The 24,345-nt window shown below is 40.7% G+C and overlaps 1 protein-coding gene across 3 annotated transcripts in view; it reads left to right on the forward strand.

Moving 5' to 3' along the window:
• Positions 1-689: 689 nt before the first annotated feature.
• The window catches only part of NRK (Nik related kinase), a 148,206-nt gene continuing 124,550 nt past the window's right edge, over positions 690-24,345 (forward strand). For all 3 annotated transcript variants that reach the window (XM_045298595.1, XM_045298597.1, XM_045298596.1), the window contains exons 1-2: positions 690-968; positions 8,541-8,606. In XM_045298595.1, the coding sequence (XP_045154530.1) occupies positions 912-968; positions 8,541-8,606 (123 nt within the window). In that variant the 5' untranslated portion in view covers positions 690-911. The remainder of the gene's footprint in view (positions 969-8,540; positions 8,607-24,345) is intronic.

Consider the following 24,345-nt stretch of genomic DNA (forward strand, 5'->3'; position numbering starts at 1 on the left):
GTACCCTCTCCAGGACGGCGCGGGGGGCTGGCGGGCTGAGAAGGGGGTGGGCGTCGTCGCCGCCCCCCCCCCCCCCCCCCCCCGGGCGCCTCCGCCGCGGGCGGGGGGGGGGGGGCGCCCCCCCCCCCCCCCCACTGTGGCAAGGCACTTCCTTGTGGGACGGGGTAGGTCGTTGCCATCCCCAGAAGAATCAAATGAGAGAGCCAGACCGAAAACGCAGAAATAAACGGAGACCTGGAGCACCCGCCTGGGTGTTTCTGGGGAGCCCTGGACACGGGCTGGTGGGACACAGACCGAGAGCCCGGGGCCCCAGACTGGGAGCGGCCCCGCGCGGGACCGGTTTTCCGGGGCTGGCAGCTGCCTGGAAAAAGTTTCCTGCGGAGCCCTCGCTAGCGGGGGAGGGGATGGCGGGGGCCTCCGGGAACCTGGGAGGGGGGCTCCAGGCGGGGAGAGGGCGTCTTCGAAAACCGTTACAGTCCGGCGACCCCTCCCTCGGTTGGTGCCCTCCCCTCCCGCCAGCCCGCCTCCGGGCCGCGCGGCTGCCCACCTGGCGACGTGACGCTGCACCAATCCCCTTGGAGCTGATGGGCAGGCCCCCCCCTGGCGCCGCCCCCCTCCCCACCCTGAAAGAGGCGCACCCAGCCTGCGCGGACCGACACCGCACGGGACACCTCTCCAGCGAGTTGCTCTTGCGAACCAACGCTCCGGCGCTTTTCCCGCAGAGCCCAACTAGCTTTCCCGCCTCTTCAACTCCAGCTCCACTCCACCCGCCGCTCTTTTCCCTCCATTTTCCATTCCTCCAACCCCCCAACCCTTGCTCCCCACTCTTTTCCCTTATCCCCTCTCCCTCCCCCTTTCAACTCCCCCTTCAGATCCTGAGCCGCCACCTCGCTCCCCATCAGCTCGAAGCCATGGCGGGACCTGGGGGCTGGAGGGACAAGGAGGTCACGGATCTGGGCCACTTGCCGGTGAGTGGAACTCGCCCATCATCCCCAAAGTGTTGCTGGTTCTGAAAACGGGGGAGAGGGCGCGGGGGCGCGGGGGAGGGCGAAGACCTGTAAACCTGCACCCAGGGCCAGGACTTCGAGGGAAGGGACCTCAGGGCCTCAAGGGGAGCCTAAAAGACGCCCCTCTAAGTGCCTGACCTTGCCAAACTGAGAAGAGAGGCAGAGGTGGTGGTGGAGGGAGGGGGGTAGAGTGTCCTAGGGGGTTGTGGGCCCAAACAGCTTGTTTGGCCTGCTTGGTCCCGGAAGTGCCTGCCCCAAGAGCGCATGGAAGAGCGCGTGGCTTTCAGGGAACACTCCGCCACCATTGCAGGCCCATCCCCTGCTGCTTTGGCCTCAGTGATTTTTACTTCTAAAACACACCAGTTTCAAAAAAAAAGTCCTCACACTGTTGGGTGGCATCATCGTACTTAAGGGCGGAACTGCTAAACCACGAGGTCAGCAGTTCCAAACCACCAGCCGCTTCTGAGGAGCTGTTCTACTCCATTAAAGAGTTACCATCTCAGAAACCCACAGGGCCAGTTCTACCCCGCCCTGTTGGGTTGCTAGGAGTCCAAATCAACTGGATGGCTGTGAGATAAGAGCATTTTCTCGAACTTACTCGATGGCACGTAACCACAAAACCTCATTCTTGCTAGTGCAATGCCCCCCTCATCTAGGGTTGCTGGAGTGAGAGAACTGGGGACCAATTAGGGAAGAAGTGAATTCTACTATTACTACTACATACACACACACACACACACACACACACACACACACGCACGCGCGCACCTTTAAAAAGAAAAAGGATTGCACCCATAGCTAACAAAATCTTGCTGTTTCTTGTGGCTTTCGTTTGTGTGTTTCTTTTTTCCTGAATGCCTAGCTTTCCTCCACCATTGTATTTGAGTGTTAAATTATTGTTGCCATCGGTATTAGTAGATTTACTCTGAGTGGCAGCCTTCATTTGATTGGCATCTGGTTCCTGGCTGACATTGGATCCTACCCAAGTTCGTTTTTTTAAGTTCCCTTTTTAGATTGGCATTTCACTCGCACCCTCCCTTGAATGCATAGGGCCCCTGGACTCTCAGAAAAGCAGGCACCATGCTGGAATTATCACCAAGCAACTGTAGTTCAGGGCACTGGCCTGCTTGCTTTGGGAAAGGCTAAATATTAACCGTGAGGTTATGGGGCTACTCAAAGGCTGGCTGGCTTCATTTTGTTCATATTTGTCATTTAAAGGTGGTCTTCATGATGATGGCTGATGCCTGGCCCCTCAGAAAACAGAGTGTTCTCAAAGCCTTGCCTATATAAATTAATTATAAAATGGAGTGAGGAGGGAGGTAACTACTTGGGTTACATTTTAGGAAATTCCTAACCATTAACAACAACCACAACAACTTCAATACAAACATGATAAATTACAAATATTAACAGTGATTATTGATGCTGCTTCATAAAATTTTTCTCCACAGCACTTGTGCCCCAATTCTTTCCTTCTCTGTGTACAAACAAGAAATACAAGAAATACATTTCCTTTCTGAACAGCACTTTCATATCCAGATTAAATTTGCATCCACTGAAAAATGTAAAGCAAAACATAAATATTATCCCCTTCTAACATTCTCTATGTACAGTCCAGGGGCGGGGGGTGAGCCGAAGAGCAAATTGAGGCAAACATGTGAAACCATGCATGGGCAAACTGAAATAAATTACTTCCTAAAAGTGACAACGCAAGGATTAGGAAAGTCCTCATAGAAATTATAGGACAGGGGCTTTTAAACTCAAGGGGAACAAATAGAAAAAATCTTATACACACACTGAATGGAGAGAAATGACCCAGACTAAGTGACGCAGTCCCAGCTCCCGGATGTAAGACTTTGGTGGGAACCGCCTTCGAAATCAAAGGAAAGATCCCAGTCTCTCTATTGCAGTCCACTAGAATATTAATTTTCTGAAGGTGAAAGGACATGGCGTGAGGAAGAAAGATTAAGTTGGTTTTTAAAGTAGGAGCAGTAAGAAGACAATGTAATGTAGCCATCAAGAAATGGCTGAGTGGATTTACCTTATAGATTAGTGAAACCTCGTGGTCTTCAGCTTCCAAAAGTTACTAAACTTCTAAAATTTATACAAAAGCCATGTTTGAAGGGCTTGGCCACCCAAGCATATCATTCATGATTCTCCCTGGCCAAACCCCAAGGCCCCAAACCCCACGAAATCTAGTAGAAGAAACAAGACCCCCTTTAACATTTCCTTTATGTTAAATTGTAGAGAACCAGAAAAGAGTTCCTTGTTGCTTTGGCCATTGATTTTATATGTGTGTATATATATGTGTGTGTATATATATATATATATATCAGAGATTTGTGAATTTCTTTGCTTTGCATTTGATTTATCTCCTGAGCCTCTGAAGAAATAAAAGTAAAGGAGGAGGTCAAGTGTTAACTAAATGAACAGTTTGAAAGTTTTCCTTTTGATAAGGAGATGGTGGTGGTTAGAAGTAAAGAAACCTATATATGGTACTGTACCTTCCCATAAATTTGCAGAAAGCTGACATCTTCTCAGCTCCAAGGATACTAACTTGGCAACAGCCAAGCAATAAAGGGTGATTGGCACCTTAAAGTGAAGAATTAAAAATATGAGGACTAAACAATCATGCAGAGAAGAATAGAATAATTAAACATTGAGGGAACGTGAACTTTATAGGTTGGGACAGCTAAAAAGACTATGCGACAAGAACCCTTGGGAGAGGTGAGGCTTGTTGTGCCTATTGAGATTTAAAGAAATCCAAGGAAGGTTATCTATTATTTTTGTTAGTAGACAGCCATTAGATATTATTTTTATACTTAATTTGTAAGCAGAATTAAGGAGCCGTGAACTTATGTTAATGGTAAAGTGATTTGGAAAAGGGTTACGAACAGGGTTGAATAACTTGAAGAGCGTAAGCAGTGTCACTGAATTTTAGATGTTGAAATTGTTGCATTGAGATATGTTTTGCTGTGCATATTTTTACCACGGAGACACACACACACACACACACACACACACATAAAATTAACTGTAAGCAGGAGTGAAAGCCGGGGACACTGGGAGGCAACTGGTGTTAGATTTTTCTCTTCAGGATGCCTTAGACATATAAAAGAGTCAACCTAATTTTCAGTCCAATAGGTCAACTCCATTACATGTTAATTAATGGGTGGCACTAAGTTTTCCGGATTCACTATCAAATGAGTCTATCCTGTTGGTAATAAAAGAAAACAAAAAGCCCAGATATTTGTGGTTTGTGGTTCCTTTTTGAAAAGAGAATTGTAAAGCCTTCTGTCTTTAGACATATCTGTGAGTATGTGTGCCGTATATATTCATTATATCTGTAGCAATACGTGTGTGTGTGTGTGTGTGTGTGTGTGTGTGTGTTTGTGTGTGTTTTCTCCGAATATGCCTGTGCTCCCAAACCTTGCGACTGGAAACTAATCATCTCCAAATCTGGCATGTCTTTCAATATGATATTCCCCTTTGGCTTCTGTGCCCAGTATGGTAATGGCATTCCTCATGGCTGTGGCCTTAGTATTTGACACTGCTATGTGTAGTCCTAATCTATATTGGGGTCAGAATTGGACAGGCTTGGAGGGAAGTAGTGTAAGAGGTGATCTGAAATAGCACATGATCCAAAATCTATATTTGCGCTACATTTGGTTTATATTTAAATATATTTCTCAGCTTTCCCAATTTTCTGCCACCCAGATGAAGGTAACCTTCCTTTGTACCAAGCCCCTTAGTGCCCCTGTTTTGAAGTAATTTTACATTTGTGTCCACTAGAATTGATACGCACATTGTGCATACGGTCCATTACGTATCCTAGAATATCACCTTAGCACATTTTTCTTCAATATATTTTGTTTTCTCTTTCCAGTCTACAGTAGTGATGTTCCCATGTTGGCTAACAAAAGTTATCTGATGATCTTTTTCAAATGAAGATTCCTTAGGCCTATCCTCAGATATTCTGATTTAATAATTCCTTGGTAGGGCCAAGGAATCTGATTTTCACTAGATTCCATTGATGGTTTTTACATAGTGGGCATGCGTGACACCCACATTTGGAGACCCAGCCACCAAGAGGCAGAGATATGCCTTTCTAAGCACTCCGTGTGAATTGTGAAGATCAGTTCTCCAAGTCTATCTCTGAAGCTCATTCTGGCACTTCTCTTTGGCACATCTACCACCTTCAGACTCTGTCTCAGCTCATAAACTTTTCTTAATATTGCTATTTTTAGTACTTAACTGAAAGTGAAGAAAACCTCTACTAGCGTCTACGTACAGTGCACTTGCTTTCCTTTCTTTTGCTGCCTGGCTATTGGAACCTGCTCTCTTACTCTCCTTCACTGCCCCAAATCTGAAATCACACCTCAAATTTGAGTAGTGATTCCCTTGCTATCCCTATTGACCATGTGTTCCTCCTCCACCTCTACCATATTTGGTCCTGTCCTTCCTGCGCTGCTTCTGAAAGTCCTCCCTTGACCGGTAAATACTGCCTTCTAGTGGCTCTTTTCCTTCCTGTTCTTTCCCCCTCCCCTTGCTTATGGAAGCCCTTAGCTCTTAATACAAGTATTCATCAAGGTGTTCATTCCTTACCCTTCCCTAGCTTTCAAGGAGCACCCAGACCAGGATTTCTAAATTGCAGGAGATAGTTTAGATACATTCAAAATGATAACTGATAAATCGTTTGCGTAATAGATTTTGGTTCAAAAATGTTTAAAGACCTAGATTTTTTTAGTAATTTCTTCTTTTGAGAACATCTTTTATGCAATTAGAGCTTTTTGTGTACTGCCCTGTTTACTCAAGTGAGACACCAAACCATAACAAACCCTTGAATCTCCAATTTGATATAGCAGTAATAGATTTAAAAAAACCTCTCTTCTGGTTTTCTTATCTTACAATGGCAGAGCAGAGACTCCTCTGATGGAGACATTTTACATGCTCTGTGACCTTTTCAGTGCTCGCTTCCTTGGGATACCAGAATGAACTTGTTTTGCTGTAATTTGGTGAACAATAATATGTAAAGAGTTAGGTCTTATTATTTCAGTAATTTAAGTATTGGACTGCTAACTGGAAGGTTATCAGTTTAAACACTCTAGCCACTCAGCCAGAGAAAGATGAGTCTCTTGGTTCCCATAAAGGTTTGCCACCTCAAAAGCCTCATATATGGCAGAAACGACTGGATAGCAGTGGGTTTTTCTTTTTGGTATCTTAGTCTGACCATTATTTAATCTGGAAAGGCACTGGTGTGTTGTTAAATGAAAACCAAACCAAAAAACCTCACTGTCATTGAGTCAATTCTGACTCATAGTCACCATAGATGCGGTTTCTGAGGCTGTAAACCTTTAGGGGAACAGATAGCCTCACGTTTCTCCAGCAGATCGGTTAGAGAGGAAAACACTATCACTTGAAATTAATAAGCATGTGGTCTTAGAATAGATGAATATTTCCTTGAGTTGCCTGTAAAAACAGGAAAAAAAATGGACCATTCTTTCATGAAATGTGAGGGTTGAGAGAATTCTGATGATATGATTATTTGCAAGCAGGAAGATGTTTCAAAACAATGAGTGTATATAAAACAAGGCTTCCATGAACTTCCTCCAGAGAAAATCTACTATCCCAGTTCCTTTCCTTGGTGTCTCTTTTAAGGAATTAAATGTTATTGTTAGGTGCCTTCCAGTTAGAGACCCCATGTACGACAGAACAAAATGTCCAGTAACTACATACTTCAATGAGAGTTTGAGAAATGTTCAAAGATTCAGAAATAAAGGTTAAACAAAGAATACAATTATTCTCTACTACATGGTGACCCTCGCCCACCCCAGCTAAAAACATAGCTTTGATGATAATGGAGATTGGTTTACCAATCAGAATAAGCTAATGTATTTGATTATTTTGACAGATGTCCAGAGGCTGTTTCTCCAGAGTTAATAATAATTAATATAAATTCCTCAATGATATCTTCCAAAGGAATATGCCAAAGTGATAAAGTATTGAAGCCTTTATTGTTTAAGGATAACCTTCTTAATGACAAATATGATAGGCTTAATATCAAAAGCACTGGAATAAGTTAATTTTATGTCTACACAATTCTCAAAATTATATTTTTAAAGAATGTTCACATTTTCATAGGGGTGTGATACATGAAACATTTGCTTATTATTGTTCTTTTAAGTATTGTGACTTTAACTTTGAGGAAATAGGGTGCTGCTTTCTTATCAATCCCCTGGAAAACATCTGGATATTCTTATGGTGGAATCTTATTTTTTTCTATAGGATTTAGAGCTGAGAAATCACCTAGAAGAACGTGTTCCTTTTATGTGTAAGATACTTTGAGTTTCAGAGACTGTAAATGATACTCATGCAGATAATGAACAGCAGACTTGAGGCTAAAACTCAAGGTGCCCGACACTGTCCACCTGAATCTTGATGAAAGTGACCCTAGTAATCCATTCCCTGTAGCAATTGTGCTAGATAACAAATATCACGTCAGTTCTAACGAGTCTGATTTCCATCATATGCGTTGCATATGTTCAATGGTTTTACGCACATTTAAAGGTGATAAAAATGGTTATGTGTTTAAAATGTGCTTTCTATAGGGTGTGCAAATTTCCAAAAACGTGCCAATGCTCCCACAATTATTAAATATAAGTAAGTATCCACATGTCATAGAAATTTTATTAAAATAGGTGGGTAGAGTAAAAATTGAAGCGGTGAAAAAATTCCATGACATACGCTTGTGAACAAGAAAGAAGCACCCATATTTTAAGGTAAGAAAACAGTGTTTGAGGATGGATTTGGAAGACTGAGGAAGCTATCCTTAAAAATGTTATATATTTTTTTCTCTCCTGACAACATATTTAAGATTAAAATGGAGAGCAAATATGAGTAAATGTATGGCATGGTAATGTATTCAGTTGATGCAAAGATAAATAAACAAAAATACTGTCTAGTTGTTGTTTTTACCAAATGATGTTTTTAATGCCATAATCTTGCTTTGTTAATTGTATTTAGAAAGACAATAGCCGGGATAGGCAGGGAGTGGGGGTGGGGCAAATAAAAAGGAAGACATTAATTTCTAGGATATCTCTTCCATAAATCAGTCATCTAGACTTTATATCTAATGTTTACTCATCATTGCTGTGTTAAACTTTCTTCTTGTTTTGTTAGCACTCCAAAGATGGACATTAAAAGTAAATGAGCTTATTTCTATATTTTCTAATTACATCAGGTATATGATGATTTGTCTTTGCATAATTGCCTTTGCATAATATGAAATGAATTGTGATGGTAATTCATTTACACAATCACTTAATGCCTGTATCATTATTTCCTTTTTATATATGACTACACCCAGTTCAAACGGTTAAGAGGTTGTAACATGTTTATTTTTTGCTAAATAAATTTAAGACTTCCTCCATGCAACTACTAAGGGAACAAGGCAGATTGAAATACCATTCAAGATAGTTAAATGCTTAGCCATTTTCCCAAGGAGAGCCACAGTTTTTGTTCAACTTTTTGCAGGATCCAACTGGAATATTCTCACTGGATAAAGCCATTGGCCTTGGTACTTATGGCAGAATCTATTTGGTAAGTGGAGCTAGCTTAATCATTATTTATTTTCCAGTAGCCGCAATAACTATGAGTCAAAACTTCACACTGTAATCAAATAATGTAAATTATGATATTTCACCTTGAGGGATGAATGAAATTAAGATATCTCAGTGATACCTGAAAAATGACTATTACAAAAAGGAATGGATTGTTCAATCTATTGTGAACTAAACAACCACACATAAGTTCTAAAGCTTACTAGCAGACAGAAGAAAATAAAATCACCAGTTTAATAAGGAACTAATTTAATCGAGATGTATCCAAATGAAAAGATTACTTGCTTTGTGTTGTACATCTGTAACATTCTAGCTGCCCACGTTCAACTTTTAAACTAAATGTTCTAGAATGGAACGTTTCCGTTACATTCTATTTTATATACTCTGTACATGAATATATATGTGTGCATGTGAGAATTTGCTAAAATTCTGCATTTATTTCATGAGCATTTATTACGTTCCAAGTTCCACTGAGTCTTTAAGGATAATTTGATGAATAAAACAGACAAGGTTCCTGCACTTCTGGGGCTTACAGTCTAGAAATGAGTGCCATACATACTCGAGTATAAGTCAAGTTTTTCCAGCACATTTTAATGCTGTTTCTGTGGTGAAATTGGGTACCTCGGTGGATATTCAGGTCGGCTTATACTCGAGTATATACGGTAAGTCATTATGTTTTTGCATGGAGGGTTGACCAGAGCGGGCAAAAAGCTTATATAGTATATAAAGAAGCATGTAGATAATAGTGTAATTACCATTGTATATATGCTCTGTAAGAAAATAACGTAATATGCAAGTGTAGAACTGAGAGGCTTCCTTTATATTCGTATTGAAGTGCCAGTGTTGGCCTCCATGGGGAAGTGACATTTAAACTCATCCCAGGAGGCTACATATACATTAATCAAGTTATAATTGTATAGGGTGATATGAATGCATTCTAGCCAGAGGCAGTGGCAGTGTTATGAGGTAGTAGGTCCCAGCAACTCACTGGGCCAGTTCTATTCTATGCTGTAAAGTCGTTGTGAGTCTGCATCAACTGGACAGCAGTGAGTTTAGCTTGGCTGGGGTGGGCTTTAGTAACCCGATCCCTTTGATTAGGTGCTACTTTCCTTCCACTCTAATACACAGAACTGCCAATTTCTCAATGTTATATAACATTTTACATGAACACATTTCTTTCTTTATATAAAGCTTTCCTCAAAATCCAGATCACTGTCTCTAGGCCAAAACTTGTTCTAGACTATAAAACATATGATATAAAAAAATTTATTGGGGGCTCATACAACTCTTATCACAATCCATACATGCATCCATTGTGTCAAGCACATTTGTATATTTGTTGCCATTATCATTCTCAAAACATTTGCTTTCTACTTGAGCCCTTGATATCAGCTCATTTCCCCCCTCCCTCCCCTTCTCCCTCTTGAACCCTTGATAATTAATTAATTATTATTATTTTGTTATATCTTACACTGCCCGACATCTTCCTTCACCCACTTTTCTGTTCTCCATCCCCCAAGGAGGAGGTTATACGTAGATCCTTGTAATCGGTTCCCCCTTCCTATCCCACCTTCCCTCCACCCTCCGGATATCTCCACTCTCACCACTGATCCTGAGGGGTTCATCTGTCCTGGATTCCCTGCATTTCCAGTTCCTATCTGTACCAGTGTACATCCTCTGGTCTAGCCAGATTTGTAAGGTAGAATTGGGATCATGACAGTGGGGGGGAGGAAGCATTTAAGAAGTAGGGGAAAGTTGTATGTTTCATCATTGCTACATTGCACCCTTGGACAGCCCTTACAGAAGGGTCCCGGGTAGAAAGCATGAGTGTTACAGAGGTTTTCTGGTCTAAGCTCAGAGGAAGGAGATTCTTTGTTATCCAGACAAAGGTGCCATTTTCTAGCCTAGCCTTGCACTTTGAGGGCTACATCTGCCCAAAAGGGGCTTCTTTTCTAATTCATCTACTCAGGTTGGGGCCAGTGGTTTTTAAAATTTTATACACACGTACCCTATCATAGAGAAACTACATATTATTAATAGCCCGTGGAAAGGTTCTAAAGGCATAAAGAACCGTAGTGAGTATACAGAATAGAGAGAAGACCAATATTCATAGCAAAAGGTTTTTCAAACCATTTAGACCTAACCTGTGAACAGAATCGGTGCGCTATAGGAATTGATAGGATACAGACACCGATGTGTATGTTACCTCATGTCTATCACAGTCTAAATAATTAATTTACATTTGTGTGATCTTGGTTGGGCCTTCATATCTATGCAGAGACGTAAAACAATTTTCTGTATGTCAAATTGGCAGTAGCCATGGTTCCATACATATTGTAGTTTAGAGGTGTGTTTGTGTGTGTGTGTGTGCGCACTTATTATTGTGAAGAGGTATAGAACTCTCTCCACTACCAGATTTTAGAAATAAAACCTCGTCACAGGAAGTAAAAGGAAAGGTAAGTTTAGGTAACACAGGAAGATAGATGGTTTCTCATCATTGGTTTCAGAACAGGGGAAAAAAGAGAAGACAACAGGGTGAAAAAGGTAAGTTATGCATGATAATTTCCTTTAAAGAAAAAAAAAACCCTCATGTTTTTTGAGGTTCTCTCTATTAAGTACATTTTATTCATTTAACTATACAATTCTATGAGTTTGGACAAAGTTTGGTCTGGTAACCACCATCACAATCAAGATTTTCAATATTGTACTGTATTTCTTAAATCAATCTAACCTTCAAATGAAAGAAACCCTGTCTGAACAATGGTTACTGCACTGGGCAGCGGGGCAGCAGTTAAGAACCCACCAGTCACTCCATGCAAGAAATACCTTGCAATCTGCTTCTGATTACAATGTGGGACAGTTGTAATCTGCCCTCCTGCCTTGCAATGATTTGGAATAAACTAGATGGCACACAACTATAACAACCTTCAAATAACATTAGATCATTTCACTGTTTAGTTTAAGAATATTTCCAATTCCTTCCTTCCATCTTGTGTGCTATGGTCATGGTTGTCATTCTTTTTTTTAAAAAAATCTTATTTCTTATGATTTCACATTTTGCAGTCATGCACTGCATAATGTTCGTTTGGAAAAGATTTAACAGCGTGTATATCCATAATCACAACTCTTGTAAAGTCAATTATATTAAATTTTAAGGTATCTACAATGGTTTCTTATAACAAATGGGAGTCACTTTTCACTTTGCAGTATGCATCAAAACATTATTACTGTATTCTTTTTAACAGTTTTATTGGCCTATCATTCACATATCATACACTTCAGTGGTTTAAATATATTAACAAGAGTTGTGTGGTCATCACCACAATAAGTTTTAGGACATTTTATTTATTATTGTACTAATCATTACTAGCTCCCCATTTTCCCCCAACTTTTGCTGCCATAGCTCTAAGAAACTATTAATCCAGTTACTGTCTCTATAGATTTACCTATCCTGGATTTCATATAAAGACCCATACCAAAAACAACAACAACAAAACCAGTAACAAAATACAACACAGAAGAACCTCAATCCAAAAAGAAAACAAAACAATTAAAAACTAGAAAAAAATTAAAATAGGTCAAAAAACAACTGATAAGGTATACTTCTAGATATGCAATAAGAAAACACTGTTTCACTTTGGCTATTTAAGGAGTCTTGGCCATCAAGCACTCAGCTGCTAACAAACTATTCTGCATACAAATGATGGGATAGTTTGTCTGTCTAAAGATTTACAGTTCTACTGTCTTCCAAAGTCACTATGTGTTTGAACAGCTACGGACTGGTTTGGGATTTTTGTTGCAGTTTTAGGATCTTTATTTCTTGCGTTGATCCAGATTTCTTTCATTTGATCATCTTGCCTGAAGAACTTTCTTGAACATTTCTTAGAGACTAGGCCTTCTTTGTAATGGAAACGTCAGTTTTTCATGTGTTTTCTTTTATTGTGATTGGTGGTATAGTTATCATGTTTGGGGGTCTCTGAACTTCTTAAGTTTGTGGTTTGACACATTTCATTATAATTGGAAAGTCATTGGACTTTATCTCTTCAAATATTCGTACTGCTCCCTTCTGAAAATTTCTTTTCATACATGTTAGGCTGTTTGATATCATTCCTCAGTTCTCATATGTTCTCTTCTGGGAATGCATGCGCATTTTCATGTTTGTGTGTGTTTTTTGTTCTCCTTTTTGTGTGTGGTTCAGTCCGGATCAATTGTTTTTGAACCTAAAATGTGGTTTTCACATCTAGCATTATCTTTTGACATTTTCTTATAGCTAATAACTGTTGAACTTTACAGTTTGTTCATACATATATTCTGTATTTTCCTCTAACGTACTTCACGTATTAATAATAAAACCAACAAAACAAGTCCACTTCCATCGAGTTGACGGACCCAATATAAGGTTTCCAATACTGAAAATCTTATGTTTCCTTTTTTTAATCATTTTATTGGGGGCTCTTACATATAACAATCCATCATTCAATTGTATTAAGCACACTTGTACATATGTTGCCAGCAACATTTCCAAAACTTTTTCTTTCTACTTGAGCCCTGGTATCAGCTCCTCTTTTTCCCCCCTCCCTCCCCCATGCTCCCACCTTCATGAATTCTTGATCAATTATATATTACTTTTGTTATTTAATATCTTTTTTTTTTTTTAGGATATGTAAACTTTTTTTTTAACATTTTATTAGGGGCTCATACAACTGTTATCCCAATCCATACACACATCAATTGTGTGAAGTGCATTTGTACATCGTTTCTCAAAACATTTTCTCTCCATTTAAACCCCCTCATTTTTCCCCTCCCTCCCCGCTCCCCCCTCCCGCATGAGCCCTTGATAGTTTATAAATGGGTATTTTGTCATATCTTTCCCTGTCCGATGTCTCCCTTCACCCACTTTTCGGTTGTCTGTCCCCCAGGGAGGAGGTCACACACAGTTCCATGTAATCGGTTCCCTCTTTCCTACCCATTCTCCCATCCGTTGTCTTCCTCCACCCACATTTCTCTTACTGGCCCTCCTAGGGCGGGGGTGTCCATATATCCAACTTTGTGATGGGTTCCCCCTTTCTCCTCCTTCTCCCCATCCTCCTATCCTCATGATATTGATACTTCCACTACTGTTCCTGAAGACAGACAATCTTGATGGGAGCAGAGATAGCCTCATCTTTGTCCCAAAGAGCTGCCAGTGGATTTTAACTCTTGACTTTGCAGTTAGCAGCCCAAAGCCTAAGCCGCAGGGCTCCCAGAGCTCCTTATATTAATCATAGTTCTGTTAACATCTCTGATAATTTCAACATCTAAGTCATCACTAAGTCTGGTCATATTGGTTCTTTTCTGTTGAGGATGAGCCCTTGTCACATAGTCGGTTTAATGCATTGTTTTGCTAACCCCCAGTTCATCATTTTCAAACCAGTCCTTGAGCAAAAAGAGGGCTTTCTACTCCCGTAAAGAGTTACAGAGTTACAGTCTCAGAAGCCAACAGGGGCAGCTCTACCCTGTCCTATAGGATGTTTTTTAGTTGAAATTGACTCAATGGCAGTGAGTATTTTTGCTTGTTTGTTTTACTTTTCTCTTGTGGGTGGGCTTATTTTTACCTTTGATTTCCTATGTATCTCAAAAATGTTTGAAAGTCAGTCTCAACATAGGACAGTGGAGATTGAAGTTCTTTGTAGTTCCACCTCAAAAATGGGCAGACATTTCCTGCTAGGCCATTAATTGGAAATTTGAATAAATCTAATATTCAAGATGATCTATGCTTGGTTTATATCTTTTCTTCAATTGCCTTAAATTTATCTCCTGCTCAGAGTCACTCTGAGTTGGTTAGATGGAGAGGTTTTTCAATGCTCTTTCTCCCCCCTCAGCTTTAGACCTTTCCTGTATACCTACACCAGACTAGAAGCTCTCTCCCCATGCTCTTTCCCTTTCCCTAGTGGTATTTTGCTATTGATTGTTACTCAGTACTTGCTAGTCTGGTGGTGGTGGTGGTGCTGGTGGTGTGTGTATAGCAGTCAATTCATAGTTTTCCTCATTCAACCCTTAGCTTTAGGCAGACTCCATGCCTCTGGGAGATAGATGGTCTTTATTAGTTAACCTTTCTGCCTCCAAGTGATAGAGCATTTCTAATGTTCTAACCCCAGGACTAATTTCCCTCTTTTCAGAAGTTGAAGGCTTTTTAGTTTCTTTCTCTGTACCTGGGAGATGGTTGAGTTTTTTTCCCTTCCCCTAGGGCAGTGGTTCTCAACCTTCCTAATGCCTCAACCCTTTAATACAGTTCCTCATATTATGGTAACACCCACCCCCAACCATAAAATTATTTTTGTTGCTACTTCATAACTGTAATTGTATCACTGTTATAAATTGGGAGACTGCTGTGAAAGCAACCCCCAAAGGGGTCGCGACCCACAGGTTGAGAACCGCTGCCCTAGGGCTTAATGCTTTTGTTCCATAGAGATTAGGAAACTGGGCATACTTCCATGCCCTTCCTGCAGTGGTGACTTCTCCAGGCTGTCAGACCTCAATAGAGCTTTTTTGGTTGTTAAAGTGGAATGACACTCTTCCAAGCTTTCCACATCCTCATTCAAAACCTGACAGCCATGTAGATTCCTTTCAGTCAAACTTCATGACGTTTGTACCATACACTAGGTCTTGAACACGGTTATGATTTCTATGGGCGTTATGTGTGTTTGTCCAGATTCAGAGATAAAGAACATGCACTGCCATCCAATCTTCAAGAAGGAAATCTGTGTTAGAGTTGGCGGTTGCTTACATAAACTTTATTTTCAGCAGACACTTTCCCTCTGCCACTTTGAATTTATCTGTTTTCCACCGCAAACTAATTTCCTTTTGTTTGAGGTCATAACACTGTACACTGACACAGCCCTCACTGGAAAACAAACTGTAGTATGTAGTACTTGCTTTCAAAATGTCCATACTCTTAGCACCAATACTCCCACGTTCAGTTAATATATGATAAACATCCCATAAAGTCATAAGATGTTCATTTACAGCAGTGGTAGCATATTGTGGTGAAAAGGGAAGCTGATGACAAGGAGTACGAGAAAGAATCAAATGTTCTCAAATTGGTTGTGGAGATCATTATACAACTCTTGTTAATAAGACTGAAGTATTGAATAGTCGGATATGTGAAATATATTCCAACAAAAGTGATTAATAATAATTATAAAGACTAGCTTCCTCAGAACCATGCATGCCTGTTTTAGTGTTTACTTGGTCATTAACTGGCTATATGAACTCGAGCGGGTTAACTTTTCTTATTTACAAAATGTTTACAATACCTACCTTTCAAAATTTGGTAAAATTTAGAAAGCGCATACAAAATACTTGGCATATTGTAGATGTCACTTTAAATGATGCCAATGCTATCATTATTGTTATTCATTTTAAAATGATATCAATAATGTTACAACCTGTTTGTATATATTGTTCTGAAAAGCAAGGTTTGTGAATTTATCTAGGACCACAGAGCTATACTTCAGATATTCATTAGAACATTTCATATGGTATATACATTTTGATTATAGCTATCTTAAACCATGGCTAGGGAAGTGAAATCTTTTGGATTTACTTTCTTCTATTGTACATTTTTAATAGCTTCAATGTTGTATTAATTCGGAAAATATACATACATATGTATGTATATACATCATAAACCCCCTCTTGGTTAGATTCCAAAGACCAGGTAATTATGCAGAGTTGGTGTTATGTGAGAGGTGGGGACTCATTTAATTGATCACCATCTATCGGGCACCTGGTACATCTGTGCATGGCTTGAGGGCGGACCCATTTCCTCATCACCCTGGGGCCCTAGGGTGTTGGGGTTTTTATTAGTGGTTGTTGGTGGTCAGATGTTACTCGCCATTTATTGCCTCCTGGTACCCACCCTGGGTGGGACTCTGCTTGTCCTCAGTTTGCCCTCTCGCCTCTTCACTGACCTCCCTGGCACCTTTGAGCCTTCGCCCAGCTTTCTGTTCCCATCTTCAACCTGGTGTCATCTTGCCATCTCCTCCGCGCCGTCTGTGGCCAGACTCAGATGTAGTTTATGAGCAGGAGAAGGTGTCCCAAGGCTGAATGGCCATCATTCCTCTTATGGCCTGGTCCTCACCAAGGCAGCTAGTGCTTTTTGTTGGCGATGGCCCACAGTGGGAGGCCCAGGCCTGACAATTTTGTCAAAGCCGACATCAATGCATATGGTCAGTAATGAGACACACAAAATGAATAGTAGGTGTATTTAAATATAATATATATTTATCTGATGCATATTCATATATCTTGTAGAGAGTACCAAATGCTGTATAAGTACTCTGACAACAAAATGGAAGCATGATACCATTCAAAATTAATGTCAAGAGTGACTCATAGAGCCCTTTTGCTTTTTCAGGGCTGCCAACCACATCCCCTACTGCTGTTTGTTTTGGCTAAAATCTCTCCAATGTCTTCCAGTTTGTTTCCAGGGCCTCGTTTCCCTGGCAGGTTTCCAGTTGTCTGCTGAAGTCTGTGCACATTACAATGAAGGCTGGGTCGCACACTCCTCATGAGAACCCCTTGCCTTTCCTTCATTTTCTTCTAAGTATGTGCCTATCCTCCCATTCTCACTCAACTCCTACAGGTAGAAGCCTCACTTAAAATCGTGGGGTTTCTTCTCTCTTTTCAGGAGAGAGAAATGGTGTTTGTTCTTCCCACCCCCCCGGTAGGGTTAGCTGCTAGTCTCATAACTTAGGGATAGTCATTTGAATATGATGAGTATTTAGAATTGGGTCATGTGAAATTATATTTACCCAAAAGAAACTAGTCAGGAATTTATTTTCTAACAGTACTATTAAAAAATAAACAAGTTTACAAAGAGGCCATGGTTATTTTATAAACTATTAAGAAAGAAAAAGTCCAATACTCTTTTGGTTGGATGGTGGGAGAAGGCAACTTGACTGTGTCTCTAATTGACACTAAACATGTCACTTCATTTTCTCAATAGGAATATACATGTGCTAGACTAGATAATCCTTGAGGGCTCATATGGATCTGAGAATTGCTCAGCACTCAAAAAATGTAGATTAGTCTTATTCTTATAGTCATAATAATATAATGCAACAGACAAATAACTATCTTATTGTCCTTTCACTACCTCGCATATTATCAATTTTTAATGGCTATTTGGTGTAGTAGTTAAACATCTCACCAAATAAAATGGATTTTCATCACGTGTTCCTCCTATTATGCCTGCTACTTTACCACCTGGAAGCGAGATCTAATAGATAGCTCAAGAACTACTCTTATGAAAGAGCTCTTTTGGCACAGTAGTTAAGCTCTCAGCAATTAAGCCAAAGGTCAGCAGTTCAATCCCATGAGCCACTCCTCAGGAGAAAGATGTGACAGTCTACTTCTGTAAAGATGGACAGCCATGGCAATTCTATGGGGGTGGGCAATTCTACTCTCTTCTATAGGGCAACTACGAGGTAGAATTGACTTGTTGCAAAGGGTCTTTTAATTACTATTCAATACCAATGCAAAGTTGGGTAACAAGTAAATTAGGAAGTAAGAAATTCTTCATTATATGTTATTTTATCTGAAAGCATTTTATTAAATAAAATTTTATTAAGAGGTCGAGATAATGATCTGAATATCCAGAATGAACTCGTTTGCCCTAATCTTCATAAAGGTCTTGACTATACCTCAAATCTCAAATATCTATCTCCTTCGCTTTGCACAGTTGATAAGACCATCAAAAGGAATGGGAAATTGTTCAAGGCAGTCCTTTCAAGCAAAGGGAAAATATACTCCAAAGAGCATAAATCTCTGTAATTTGAGTCTGGAGCCTCATTGTCACATGTATTTGGCACAGAGTTCTAACTTAATAGAGGGAAGGGATAGTTATATTAAAAGCATGCCCTGGGCCATAAGTAAGGATTCCTTATTAGGTAATTCGAGCAATCATCTGTCCCTTGGTAGTCAGTAGATTTAGTGAAGTATCTAAAGGTATGTCATTTCAATCATAAATTCCTGAGCTCTGGAAGTGTATATGGAAAATTCTTTTCAAAATGTTGTCTAATGCATCCCTCTTAAATTTGATTTTGAAAAATCGATGTTTGGCATGTTGTTTTTCCTTGCAAGCTTCACCAGGCAGGTGAAGTGTAGGTTTTCTTCATTACATTTTGGGGATTTGAAGTTGGGACCAGTAATGGAAACAGGAAGGAAAGAAAGAAATGCTGCCCTCAAAGCTGATGACACACGATTTATGATATTTTAAATTAAGTTTCAGAAACATAGTTCTGACATTTGGGTTGCTAAGTCACTAAACCTATTGGATAGGGGTTTGAGTATTTTTCCTTTTCGGCTGAAATTATACTGTTTATTTGTCTACCAAACGTCTAGCACTGTGAATGCTTTCTTTTTAGGTAGGAAACTTTCCTCACATCCTTGCCATTCTGCAAATATAGCTCAATGCAGCTAGCCAACAAATATTGCTTGAGTACCCGTAAAGGGCACGACACTGTGCATTTCTTTATATATTGAAAGCTGTAGAACCGGAGGTCGAAGCGGAGTTGAGGCTGAGGCATAGTAGTTTGTTGTTCTTTCCTGGTGCAGTACTACAGGTCCACGGTCAACTCTTTGTCCCATCTTCTCCTATGACGTCACCTCTTTGTAATGTCGCTCAAAAGTATTATTCTTTCTTAAGTAATTCTCAGTCAGCTCTAGCGTAGGAAACCGTTAGTATATCCATTAAAACAAACAAAACATTGTTTTGAATTACTAGCATTTTCCACGGTAAAAGATTTTAAAATATGCCCACTCTATCTTAAGTACTATGCTAGGCACTAGACAATTGTTACAAAGAACCGAAAACATTTGGAGAGAGAATATTCATCTAATGTCAGTAGGGATAAGGAAGAAACATTTCTCACATAACTATCGTGTCTATAGGCAACCCTGGGCTCAAATGAGAGAACAATGGCTAGGTCCAGGCAGTGTTTCATTCTGTTGTACATAGCGGTGACTGTGGGTCCGAAAACAACTGGATGGCACACAGCAGCATCAATGACATGGCTTCTGTATTTGAGGAGAGAATTTTGGATAGCTGGCAGTTGGAGATTAGTTGAGATGGGATAAAGAAAGGATCCTGGGTGGTGTAAACAATTTGTGCTAGACTAGTAACCAAGGGGTTGTTGGTGCGAATTCACCCAGAGATGACTTCAAAGAAAGACCTGGTGATCTGCTTTTATAAGATTACAGCCATTGAAAACCTTGGGCAGTGGAGTTCTACTCTGAAATGTGTTGAGTCAATATGAGTCAGAATTGACTCAGCGATTGTGGATTTAGGGTTCAAGTGAAGAAACAGTGATTTCGTGTTTTAACCTTGATGTAGATACGTCTCATGAACCCTCTAACTGAAACTTCAGGAACAAATGTTTAGAAAACTTGAGTGAAATGCAGATGCTAGATAGTAATGAAAAGGGAAACTTGTGTTCCTAGATATCCACAATGCTCGTTTCTTACAAGTACTCTATTTAATAAATCTACAGGTGGATATTTGGAAAAGTTCAAATCCTATATTAGGTGCACTAGAGTAAAATAAAAATCATTACCTTATATCTTCTGATAACCAAATTGGTTCTTATAAAATTGTTTCAGGGGCAGAAAGACAAGTTTAAATGGACTGAAATACACATTTCTAAAAACACACACATACAGCCCCCCCCCCAAAAAAAGCCCTTTCATTGTCACCGAGCCAATTCTGACTCATAGTGACCATATGGATAGAGTAGAACTGCCCCCCTTTGGGTTCCTAAGATTGTAAATCTTTAATGGAGTGGAAAGCCTCATCTTTCTCCCTTTCTAAGTAAAAGTCAAGATGAACTCTTTCCAACACAGTGGCTTCAGTCAAGTGAATTCCAATGTCGGACAGGGCAAGATATGACAATTTAATAATTCATAAATTATCAAGGGTTCATGAGTGAGAGGGGAGCCCAGGAGGGAGGGGAAAAATGAGGAGCTGATACCAGGGGCTTAAGTGGAGAGCAGATGTTTTTATAATGATGAGGGCAATGAATGTAAAAATGTGCTTTACACACTTGATGTATGTATGGGTTGTGATAAGAGTTGTATGAGCCCCTAATAAAATGATTAAAAAACACTTAATAAAATGTATGGATAAATCCCTCTAGAGAGAGAGAAGGCAATTATTTCAAAATAGACATAGAGCGTTACCTAATTGATGTTTAGCTTATATATTTTAAAGTCATTCTTCGTATATCATATTTATCCACATAGTTATGTGCCAGATTGTTAGACACCATGTTAGAGATTGATTAGGGTTGGTGAGCACAGTGTAAGAAATATGAAGGTGGTTGAAGTACCAAGAGTTCTTGATTTCTTCAGTATTTGACAACAGAAAACTAGTTAGCTAGGCCTTCACTATAGTTTATGAAAGAAACCCTTTGGAAAATAGCAATGAGGCGATTCTTCATCTTGAAATAAGTATGAGTCTTGTAGGATGGCGCTATCACCTTTCTAGAATGTTTGTCTATAATGCGCTGTAGCAGTCCTGGTGCTGCAGTGGTACAAGTGCTTGACTTTCAACGGCAAGGTCAGTGCTTTCCTTCTAGGGAGAAAGACACAGTAGTCTATTCCTCCAATAAGATTGCAGCCTTGGAAACTATGGAGCCATTCTACTCTGTCTTATAGAGTTGTTGTGAGTCAAACTTGACGTGATAGCAATGGGCTTGTTTTGTTTTTGTGTTTACTTGCTTTCATGGGTAATTGCATTCATAAATTGCTATGTAGCTCTCTAGGGGTGCCAAAGGAAAGCTGGAAAGCCCTATCAGTTCACGTGGGTAGAGCTACTGTGAAGGGAGGTGGTTCGCTACTCTTAGGCAAAAAAATCTGTAAGAAAAACTGCACTACGCTATCAAATAACATGAAAATGTATCAGCAGTTGCTTACCTGCAGTCTTATTTTTCCCAGCTCAGCTACCATCCAGGCAGTTCTTCCTCTATGAGAGTGTAGAAGCAAAGGGTGGGGGGTTTGGAAGGACAAGTTGCGTGTAATTTCAATCGGGGAAATAATATAGAAGTGGTTTTTGTCTAATTTGTATTGGCAAAAATAAGAAAGCTCATTTTTAAGTATGTCATTTTTAGATAGAGTCCCTTTATGGCCAAGAAAAGGAGGTTGGATTATTCAGGTTCCCCTGAGGGAAAAGAAGATTGGTTATATTCTAAGACTGCCAGTAACATTTTGTATAAATTATTAACTCTGAAGGAAAACACACACACACACACACCAAGAAACAAAACACCACTAGGATGAAAATGGGCTAGTCTAAGACTCAGAGAAGGACAGCTGCTCTTTGTGAGAAAACACAACAAAGCAAAAATACACCAACATTGCTTGATCTACAGCTTTGAGTGAAGTATATAAACGATGAAGATTGCAATGTTGGCCGCTTTAGAGTGAGCTCGAAGTTCTAGGAATTGCATCACAGTTAGTGAATGCTTACCTTGTGCCTAAGGAGCCCAGTTAGCACAAGGGGTTAAACATTGGGCTGCTAATCTAAAGGCCTTTCAAACTCACCACCCTGCTCTGTGGGAGAAAAAAGAAAGCTTCTGCTTCTGTAAAGATTTGTAGCCTCAGAAACCCTGTAAGGGTAGTTCTACTCCGCTCTCCAGGATTGGTGAGTTAGAAATAAGCTCGACAGCTGTGGATGTTGTTGTTTGCTTGTTTTCACATTGTGCCTAGCCCTTTATTTTCACTACTCATCCGGTGCTCTACTAGCTTTGTGAATTGGATGTCATGTTGTCATCCTACTTGTATCTTACAGATGACCAAAACATTCATCTGAGAACTTGAGTAATTAATTAGCCACGTTCACCAGGCTAGGAACTTGCTAAGTTCGGTGTTAAGCCAAGATGGGCCTGCCCCTGTTTTTGTGCTCTGGAAGAACTGTATTATATTGAGCTCATCGTGTATAAAATCCAACCCCAGCCCATTGCCTTTGAGTTGGTTTCATTGAATCCATGGTGCCCTCAAGGGTATCAGAGTAGGGTTTTCAGTGGCTGGCTTTTTGGAAGTAGATCATCAGGCTTTTCTTCTAAGGCTCTGCTGGATGGATTCATGGATTCAGATAGTCAGATTTTGGGGTTAGTCGCTGAGTGCAAACTATTTGAGCCACCTGGAGACTTCCAACACATACAAGTAAGGATAAAAGACGTATTCTACTAGATCAGCCAGTTGAAAAATAATTCTCCATTATTGCAAATGAGTACTGAATACTGGTGATCTGAGATGACTGATGAAGCTCATTAGTGATGTGCCTCTCCAGCAGATGCATTCCTTTGTGATAGACGCAAATATACATATGAGTCCGAAATGCTTTGTGATACATTTCTCTGTGGGGTCTGGAAATGCAAGGGAGTAGCTCCCCAATGGGCTATAGTAGATAGAATTGCAGAAGTGGATGGGGACAAGAAAACAGACTTTCATGTAGGCTTTCTGTGGGCCATTTGCTCCATGCGCATGATGGGGCACACGATCCTTCCTGAGGAGGTGATGGGCATGGACCATGGGCGCAGCAGGCCCATGGCAAGAGCTCCAAGCACGAGCCTTTCCTCTCTCTCTTCCCCATTGTCTTTCTGTGCATCTTCAGCGATTCTTCTTCACGCCATGTGCAGCCAGAGAAAGGAGTTCCCTGCATAGGTAGAAAGAGGGCCACGTTTCCAAAACTCCCCAGAATCCTTACCCACGCTCCTAGAGCCCCAAGGGGCTCTGCATCCAGGACTGTCTTCAGGTTCAGAAAAATGCGGGCAGAACGGGGGCTGCCTTGGACTGCCCGATTCGAGTGTACGTGAGCTGGAGTGCAGGGGACGGGCAGTGCCGAGCCTGTGAGTGTGTGCCCAGACCTGGGTTGCGCACCTGGTGGCCTTTGCTGTGGAGACCGACAGAGTTGAGTTTCCTATTTTGATGCGGACCTGGCATACGGAGATAAAGCTTGTTCATTTCCAACTCAGACTAGCACAGAGGCCTTGGTCTCTGGATCTTCCAAGAAAGAAGAGGGCAGTGGGCAGCCCAGCCCTAGGGGGCTCCTGTCTGGCTGTGGGCTTGAAGAAATAGGATTGGGACCTCCTGTGGAGTCAGCCAACCTAGTTGCAGCTCCAGCCCCCAACTCGGATGAATCCTGGGGCTGTGGTGGTGTGAGCCAACCACTCCATCTTGTGTCTGAGCCGAGGCCCTGGTCTGCACTTTTACCCCGCGGGTGGTTGTGAAGATCAAGTAAAAACATCGTCCAACAAGCAAAAAAAAAAAAAAAAAAGACTTTACAGGACATCCAAACGCACATGTCCAAACTTCTACTCAGCCTCTTGGAAGTGCTGGATAGACACAGAAGTGCTTGATTGTCACCTTTTCATCCTCTGCCGAAAAGAGTCTAATCTAGTGGCATCTCTAGGGCCAAGGGTATCTTTCCTCAGTCACTGCTCCTACAGGGAACCCCAGGGAATAGAGAAAGAGCCCTGGTGGCATAGTGGTCATGCATTGGGCTGCTAACTGCAAGGTCAGCAGTTTGAAACCACCAGCCGATCCATGGGGGAAAGCATAGGTTTTCTACTCCTGTAAAGAGTACAGCCTCCTGAAAACAAAGCGGGTGAATAAGCAAATGTGGTGAAGAAAGCTGATGGTGCCCGGCTATCAAAAGATATAGCGTCTGGGGTCTTAAA

This window comes from Echinops telfairi, unplaced genomic scaffold (genome assembly GCF_000313985.2).
Source record: "Echinops telfairi isolate 266 unplaced genomic scaffold, ASM31398v2 ScPeMD7_7427;HRSCAF=8465, whole genome shotgun sequence".
NCBI lineage: Eukaryota > Metazoa > Chordata > Mammalia > Afrosoricida > Tenrecidae > Echinops > Echinops telfairi.